Source organism: Primulina eburnea, chromosome 1 (assembly GCF_022965805.1).
Source record: "Primulina eburnea isolate SZY01 chromosome 1, ASM2296580v1, whole genome shotgun sequence".
Lineage (NCBI taxonomy): Eukaryota > Viridiplantae > Streptophyta > Magnoliopsida > Lamiales > Gesneriaceae > Primulina > Primulina eburnea.
The window spans coordinates 7,430,123-7,439,872 of NC_133101.1; the positions used below are offsets into that span (position 1 = coordinate 7,430,123).

General features: G+C 34.6%; 1 protein-coding gene across 1 annotated transcript; it reads right to left on the reverse strand.

Moving 5' to 3' along the window:
* Positions 1 to 3,242: 3,242 nt before the first annotated feature.
* LOC140825594 (cell number regulator 6-like) lies at positions 3,243 to 7,474 on the reverse strand. The gene is made up of 5 exons (XM_073187471.1): positions 7,264 to 7,474; positions 7,002 to 7,127; positions 6,094 to 6,208; positions 4,550 to 4,818; positions 3,243 to 3,683 (listed from the first exon to the last, which is right to left on the reverse strand). Exons 2-5 carry the CDS (start codon positions 7,110 to 7,112, stop codon positions 3,498 to 3,500), a joined length of 681 nt encoding a protein of 226 aa, XP_073043572.1. The 5' UTR covers positions 7,113 to 7,127; positions 7,264 to 7,474; the 3' UTR covers positions 3,243 to 3,497.
* Positions 7,475 to 9,750: the final 2,276 nt, after the last annotated feature.

A 9,750-nucleotide genomic window follows, 5' to 3' on the forward strand; every position in this document is an offset into this window, starting at 1 on the left:
TCATGAAAATCTCTACCATATTAATGATAGATAATAATGGGAAGACGAAGAGAGATGAGACGTATTGAATAAAAATAAATTATTAATAAATATTAAGTTCATATAAAACTTCTTTCTCTCATTTAGAATAGAGATTGATATCGCTGAAATCGGTGATGCTAGCTGGGAGGTCAGATCCCTGCTTGAAGAGCTCGGATCAAACGTTTGAACGCTGCCTGGGAGGTCGGATCTTCACCTTGGGAGCTCGGGTCAGACACCTCGAAATCCAGAAACACAAACAAGAGTGTTAGAAGGGGGCCGGAAGGTTGTTCCGGCGTAGCCCCTCCGACGCTCAAGTCAGAAAACTGAGAGAGAAAACTGTGCGTGCAAAGAGAATGTGCAAAATTATGAATTGAATAAAACAATGAATGGAACCTGGTATTTATAGGAGATCAATAGAGTCCTAGTTTTGGTAGGTGTCGATCTTCAGAATCTTCGGAAGATTTAATTAGATCTTCACCCAGATTTGATTTAGATATCGTTATATTTAATTCAGATCTTTAATGGGCTTTACTTTTCTGGGTTTTGATCTCCGTAGGCTACGCGCTTAATATCTGAGTAGGGGCTCCCGTAGGCATGAGCCCACGAGACGGCAGGACCTTATGGGACCTCGGCTCGGGAGCTCGGCTAACGCATCTCCAATCGTCCTGATATCTCTATGTAGGAGGTCAGCTCGGCTTCATGTGGGGAGGTCGGCACGGGACCTCGGCCGCCCGACGGTCCTGCTGATTTGGGAGGTCGGCTGGGATGACCTCCCGGATGACCTCCCGCGGATGACTTCAAGTGCTCCTTTGAGTGCTGGGCTTCCCTCGAGATGGGCTATCGGGAGCGGGCCGAGCCCATCCTTCATCCGGGGGTATCAGAGATATTTTCAGAGTCTTTATGTGTCAATTGAGATACGTGGTTGAGAGAAATGTTTGTATGTAACTAATTTCAAACATTGTTTTTAAGCCATTTGGTCAATTTTTTATAGATATTGCTAAATAAATATTACTAAATAATATGCTTCATTTGATCATTTAGTGTTCTTGTAATGAGATGAGATTTTTACCCTAGCGTTAACATGTTTTATTGTTATTTGTCATTTGTGTTGATTATGTTGTATGAATGTCATATAAAATAGTCGAAATATAAGATTAATAAACATGACAACCATCATGTTTAGTAAATATAAGATGTTGATTATGTTTAGTAAATGTTTAGTAAATATATTTGAGAACATATGAATGACCCGATGTAGAATTGTTTATTTACTAAATATGACAACCATCAACATCTATTTGGTAATCTTATATTTCAAACATCATGATATTTGTAATATCAATTTTACATATTTAATATCAATATTATTAACATATAGTTATAAAGTTAATAAATTAGAATTGTTTATATATAGCTATAAGGGTTAATATATCTATTCAAATTACTATATTAGAACTGTTTACTCGTTTAATTTGACGCAATTCAGGAAAGTCGTATCATTAGTTATTTTTTAGAAGCTTTGGAACAATGATTGTGTTCATTATATCATGGGGATAATATAGTTTTAATATCATTTGTTGTGTCTAGAACATAATATTATATTATTATAATATCGAGTTTACATTTTGTTTATGATATTTTATATCTTGTGGAACGACATAAAAATTAATTATTGTATTTTAAAAATTTTGAGAAGAGACATGAATAACGTAATTAAGATATGCAAATAAGATAATAGATATCATTCAAAGAGTGGGTCTCATGTGAGACCGTCTCACGGTACTAATCTGTGAGACGGGTCAACCCTACCCATATTTACAATAAAAAGTAATACTCTTAGCATAAAAAATTATACTTTACATGGATGACCCAAATAAGATATCCGTCTCACAAACTCGACCCGTGAGACCGTCTCACACAAGTTTTTGTCTCATTCAAATATATATAAAAGTATTTGTTTTATTCAATATCTCACATAATAATACAATTGTTTGTATTTCATGAGCATTTTATGATAGTCAAAATTAATTTGACGAAGTATTGTAGAATTATATTTGTATTTCACTATTTGATGTCATTCATGGCCTCTTTTGTGTTAATTGTCGGTTCCAAAAGACCATGACGCCGTGAATTTTCTGCATCAGATTTCCCAACTATGGCAGTATCTACAAACTTACCCACAACTGTATCCTCACTAAAACATTTTTCACTTCCACCTCGTCTTACTTCTTTCATGGGAATTTCATCTGTAGATGTTTGTGGTAGGTCCATCTTACTCCCAATATTTACCAACTTATAAGATTGCATCTCAGGCAAATATTCTTGAGGCCATGTTTGTTCAGCCTTGCCAATATCAGTTTTTAGTAAATTCTCACGGCAAGGTCTAACCTTGTCGTGAGTCTAAAAATTTCTCATAGCACATAGTGATTTGCCATCAACTTTTCGTCCCTGATGCTTCAGTATGTCTGCCAATTGTTAAATAGTGAAGAAATCTTAGCAACGTAGAAGAATTATCAACATATAAAGATCAACAAAAACCTGAATTCTCTTATTTTTGTATCTTTCCATGCGATGAAGATATAGTTCATATGATTTTAGCAACTCGCCAACAGGCTCTCAACATTGTATAGATGAAGGAACATAATTAGTCAAATTACTAAAACATTAATTACCTATGCCCATGACTAGTGATTCTCTTATATTCATGAAATTTGACAAATATATATTACGAATGGAAACAACAGCACTCCTTTGGAATCAGAATTGAGGTGTCCTAAAAGAGGAGATTAGATTAAACCCACTCAGAGCAAGTGATTCTAAATCAATCATATTGATCAATTAGGTATACTATTCTACCTAATTTATACGGTAAAGTTACTATTTTACCATTTTGTTATTTTTATAATTTGTCATATTCATGAGGTTCTTTAAAAATTCAGTCAAGATAATTATTAATTTGATTTTACTTTTAAATTTAATTTAATTATATGTTACATATTTAAAAAATTGCTAATATTACTAACATATAATTATTAATTTGATTTTACTTTTAAATTTAATTTAATTACATGTTACATATTTAAAAAATTACTGATATTACTAACATCTATTTTACTATTATAAATATGTGATTTTGATTTGTAAACTTAATATTGCTAATATTAAAATAATGTAGAAAATAATTTAAAGAACGTAGAAAATAGTTTAATGAAGTAACAAATAACATTAACCTCGTCCAAGATAAATTCCGCTTTCCATGCCAATGTTATTGCATTCGGAGTAATCGATGCCAAATATGCAGTGTTTCCCATCAGAAGGGGCTAAAACTCGCGCCCTTTTGTTCCATAATATTATAGTAAAAAAAATCTCAACTTTCTTGGACCATTCAAAAGATAAACCATATTTTTGGACCATATTCTCATACAAATGACCTCTATAAAGCTTGCATCTCTACAATAACTCGCTCAGTATCATTCCTAGAGGGCGATGCCTGAATCCTGTTTATCAACAGAAGCATTCATTTCCTGAACGGGAGGCGGATTCACAATGGCCATTGGTGTTCTGGAATCATCTTCTAGGCGAGCTTTCATCTCTCGGTGCTCCTGGCAGATTGCACACCAATGCATACAGCAATGCACCATGCAAGGGTCGCAAGGCGAGTTCTACATTGGAGCACGGATATGGTGAATTAAAAATGAAACAACATATCTCCCTACTTTAGACACTTGGTGTTAAGCCATAACCCGAAAGCGAACCCAAACCTAATGAATGTCAGAGTCTCAAACTGATCAACCATTCCAAAATTTAACAACAAACCATATTAGTAATATTTCATCTAGGCAAGGCATGAAATAACAGAAAATGAAAGAGCAGCACTCATGAATGAACACCAGCCAGCACTTTTGAAACAGAACTGATACCTACTTGTTTTTAGAAGTGAAACTATTAGCGACTGAAACACTGTGTGTGCATATGATATATTAGGATTATTGTCTCATTTTTAGTAAAAATTAATTTTACAGTATTTGGTGATAGTGATTCTAAATATTAGAATAATTAACAAAAATAAATGGTTAGTTATTGTGAAGGCATTTAAACGATTTCTTTTAAAAAAAAAACATGCCAAGAGACCGAGTGCAGTTATTATGTGGTTATCTTTCTTCTTAATATAACCGGCCTTAAAAACTAGGGATTCAAAAATAATATCGTTTTTTACTGAAACAAAACTTTTATATAACCAATCCAAACACACCCACAAATATTATTTGTTTGAAAAATCTCTGGCGGGAAAAGAAGAAAACTAATGAAAAAAAAATCGAAGACGATGGGACACATGCTTGACAGTTGGAAAATGACATAGGCAAGACATTATATGAAAAACATAGCTACAATGAAGCAACAGCTATCCGAAAAGGTGAAATCATATATAGCCTTTAAGCAAAAAAGAATTAAGAGCCTCTCAAAATTTTAATAATTGGAAGCTTATCAATAATAAGTAAAACCAAATAAATAAAAGAATCAAATTCACCTCGAGATGGTATTTCTTCTGCAATGATTGTCGTACAATGCCGGTGTATATTCCACACATCCACCAACTAAAAAACAAACCCTCCCAAATGAGGCAGGTAGTCCCTGGATCGATAAAACCATGTAGGGCTGCCGTTGCTGCAGCAAGTGCTAGGCCACCCTCCACAAACACGGCATGACAAATGCAGGGCCCAGTCCATGTAGCGTCGTCTCTCACTTGTTCAAAGTTACGACCAAACAAAACGCATGGACAAAATAGCCCCGTGCAGCCTATTGCAGGAATCAAGAAAGGAAGGCCATTGATGGTATTTTGAAAGTTAATGTGCTCATATAACCATGAAAGCATTTCCCCACACTTCATAATATAGATGATATATGTGAATTTTATGACTTTTTTCGCGCATATTTCACTGTCGTGCTCGTGCATACTGACATGTTTATTTCCTAACATTACAGATTATGACTGTATTATTGTTGACTGTAGGTTGACCGTAAATCAAAAATGGGAAAAGTAAGAAGGAAAGTGAACAAAATTCACGTCACATAGACTGAACGAGCCAAAGGACATATCGCATGCCTGAAGATGGAGAGAAGACAAAGGGTTGAAAAAATTGACCAAGGTAACCATGGATCTATCCCTGCTCCATAGTTACAACCGTGCTAGGTGTCACAAGGAACTCTCGTAACAGTAGGCCATTTTTCAAGGAATCAAAGGAAGCACAGCCATGGATCCATGGCCATGAAATGATTGGTTCCATCACCAGGCTCTGCAGATCTAATCTCTGTTTGACACTACGGAAGCCGCTGCCCAAGAACAGAAACATGTTATGCACAACAGCTAAGCTTTTAAGGCTGACCACAGATTCCTGCGACATCTGTGACCAAATCTGTTCACAGTGTCAGGCCTCAATATTGTATTGGGGGAGTGACCATGTTTTCCATCCATGGTACGTTGTGATCCTAAAACAGAAATGGTATTCATATGGAGTGGAAAAGGTATGTCTCAAAACCGTGCTTAACTATGAAGGATCAACTCTCTATCCAAGACTATGTAACAAGCATGGAGATCAACAACGTTACCATGATCCACATGAAGGTCAAAGAAAAGAACAAGACAAGAGACCTGTTTACATTCCACGGTAGAAACTATGATCTGGTATCTTAACTGAAGAAAGGAAGCTCGTGGACATGAGACTGCATGTTTTTCATCCGCCATAGAGAGATCGTGAACACACCCTCAGATCCTTGGTTCATCAATATGGACCAACCCTAGATTTATTGTTTAGCATTTGTTTGGAATCAAGATGCACTTTGTGTTGGAAAATTGGTTGCTCAAGGCATTCTCCATATACTGGATTCGGAAGGTTGTTAGACATGAATTATCTATTTCATTTACTTGTCGTTCACATATCCGGTGCTAGTCTTAGCAAGTCTTTTTTAATTGGACATTGAGCTCTAAGATCAATCCAATAAATTAAGAGCGTGATCAAACATTTGACAACAGCTGACTATCTACTTTGCATAGGTGACAAGAATGCAACTTACAACTTTCTGTATCTTGAGCACATGCAAAAATCCCAGTACTCCAAGGTTCATCTGCAGGGGCTCGATAGCTTTCTGGTAAAGGCTGTCCACATTCATTGCACTTCTGGACATGCAACTGCAGATTGAAGCACAAAAATATAATTTAAATCCTCACTTTAAAAAGTGCTGATTAAAATAAGCAAGAATGTTGTGACCACAAAAGCACAAAATAAACTTGAATGAAACTAAATCAAAAAATTTTAAAGTGATATTTAAAAAGAGAAAATACTGGCACATTAAATCTTTCATAGAGTATCCATGATACATCATGAGAGCTTATATGCGGGATATCCTTGAATCAGTTCGAATATAAATGATCCGCTACATATTGGGAACTAAAATCAATGAATATGTTTTCTCCTCATCTATTAACTGGGGGTGCCCACATTTATAAACTTAGCCCCAATTAATTAAGTGATAGTAATTTTTTTTGAAAAAAAAACTACATCTTACACCCAAGATCATAGTAATGGCTGCTCGAAGAAAAGAATGACACAAAATGATGTTCTCGAAAAGATTTCATCCAGCAGAAGTGAAAAAATCAGGACTTAAATGCTGATCAAACCATGTCAAGGTAAAAAATTATATATTTTATTAATGAATCTGAATAAAAATTAAACTTCAAACATAATAGTGAAACCTGAATCAAATGAATCAACACACTTAAATCCCAATATGTATTGAGACATTAAAGCATCAAGACAAGAACTCATAATCTAAGAACCAGGAAAACTCATTACAGCTACCCATCTCCCTCGAACACAAATGAACTACACAGATCCATTCGAGTGAAACTTTTTCAAGAAGAGTGCACACTACAAAAATACATCATCAATAAGAAAACACAATGCACGAATCTAAATACATGCCTGAGGAACATCAACGGGCTGATTAAGCTCTCCGGGAGTAATGTCTTCAAGCGGCACCTGATTCCTCTTCAACTTCACATACGCAGACGCATGTTTCACTTCCTCCTCCATTTACCTCTTCAAGATCTGAGATGAAAAAAAAAGAGACAGACCAAAATCCCAAAATCAAATCCAACAATAAGCAATTCATCTCGAATACCATCAACTCAAATTCAAGAGAAATCAATACAAAAGAAATAACCGATGTATACAGAGTACTTACAAGAGCTTTGCTATGTAACCGCAGGGGATGAATGTATATATACAATCAATGTGCTATAGTTTATCGATGAGTAACGCTTCTGCCATTGAAATAAAATTGAAGATTTGCGACGATTTCTGTGGATTTTGGTGCGAAAATTCCTAAATTTTCTTCGGGTACCTTTTACTTGACACGGAAAACCTGCAAGAGGGTTAGTTCATAATTACGGTTTTATATAAGAAAAAAGTGTATATATATATATATATTAAATCGGATTTACACAAATCCAACCGAACTAAAACATATCAAAATCGAAACCACCAACCACCGACTCCTATTCCAATACGTCCTTCATATTTTAAGTTTATATATATATATATATATATATATCTTGCAAGTTTTCCGTGTCAAGTGAAAGGTACCCGAAGAAAATTTAGGAATTTTCGCACCAAAATCCACAGAAATCGTCGCAAATCTTCCATTTTAATTCTATATATATATATATATATGTATGTATGCCGATTTCAACGAAGAAGAGGGAACCAGCGTTTCTTGTGGAAGAATATGAAATCAGTAGTGGGGGAAGCTCGAGCGGCAGCAGTGGACGCATCGGCCGGTCAATCTGATCAAGGATCGGTGAATCCACTGCTGCTGCCTGAGCCGCTTCTACTACCTGTTTTCTTCTAAATATGCAAGACTGAGTGGTCTCGGATCAATTGAAGAACAAGAAAGATGGTATCGTAAATCTTGGTACCCATTTTTTTAAATGTAAATTTTTCGTTATAATAGTTGCTTGATCATGTGCTATTTCTCCATAATTTGTGTTCTTGAATCGATGTTCATTTTCTTGATATATTCATCAATATTGAATCTGCAAGTTAATTTTTGTTTGGAAAACAAGTTTAGTTTGATCAGACGGTATCTTTCATATATTCATATTACATTTTTATGTGTTGAATTCAAGAAACTTCATGTTCTTACGTTTCAAGAACAATTTTAATTTCGATTCCTAAATAAATTCATTGTTTAGTTGTTTATCTAAAAATAAAAATAAACAAACGGCATTTAAATTCTTGAATTTAGTTAAAATCAAACGGCTGACTTTTTCCAACCTAAATCTTCTGGTGGGATACATTCATTCTAACAAGTACCGTAAGTACCAAGCTAAAATCGAGAAACGGTATTTCACAATTTCTTTTATTTGGATGTAAAGTTTAATCTTCTATATGTCGAGAAATCTCCTTTATATATATCGATTTTAACAAACAACCGACGTTCGTTTGGAAGAGGAGAATTGCTTCGAGAAATCGGAGAACTCCGTCTCATCACGAAGATGAGTACGTTCGGGAAGATGACGATGAGTCCACCGGCGGCGAGGATTGCGGTATGAATGATTTTCTTGAATACGTTTGTTGAGATCCACACAAATCTTGGAGTTGAGATTACTCAAATTTCTTTACATACCAATGGAATAATAGATTTGTTTTTTCACCATAATTTTCTGGAATTAAGGAATTTTGAGTTATTAATTTCATTTTCAATTTTTTTATCTTATTTCAAAATGTTATTTTTTTTTAAAAAAAATTCTAATAGTTGGTAGGCCATTCAGTATTCTTTTACGCGCGCAAAGACAATCTGTTGATCAAATTCACCGAGAGATCATTCATGCAGTCGCACAGCACCTTTCTCACAAGAATGTGCTTCGTCGTAGCCTTAAGATCCGCATGGTTATGGATAATAGTCCAATGTTTCTTCGGCAACAGCGATGTTCGGGCAAAATACATGCGAGCAAAAGAAGGATCAGAAAGCATAGAAAACCATTTCTTTGTGACAATTTTGAATTTGAACAAAACCTTCGCCGGCAGCCTAACGTATTTCCACATGTGGACCTATTTATTTTAGAACCTATTTCAGATTTCATTGGAATAATCCAAAATCCTTTGAATAAATACAAAAACTATCGGCAATAACCTGTATGGGATATAGCAATAGATGAAGTTGAAGAAAAATTCGAAAGTTGGAGAGATGGACGAAAATTACTAATAAAATCATATTATCCAATTACCAAAAAAATATTATGCAAAAGCAAAGCAGTACAAATATTTTTAATGATTAATAAAAATAAATAATAAATATTATATCCTTCAAATTTGAATGAATTAATATCGTAGTCTTTCCACTTATTTATTAAAAAAAAGAATAAGCAACAATAGTAAACTTGAGCTACCAAATAATACACCTATGTCCCAATAAGTTGGGAATATGTATGTGTTCGATTCTAGAAATCCACAGCACCCCATGGAATAATAATAATCATAATAATAATAATAATACGATATGTGTGTACTTGTTAAATTAAATTTCAAAATGTAACTGGGGTCATAGTTGTATGTCATACTCCCTTGTGAATCTTTTCCATTCTTTGATAATTGAAAGGGTTGTTGATCATGAACAAACACTAGCTGATATCCTTGTAAGTTTAAAAGAAGAAAGAATTGGAAACCAAGT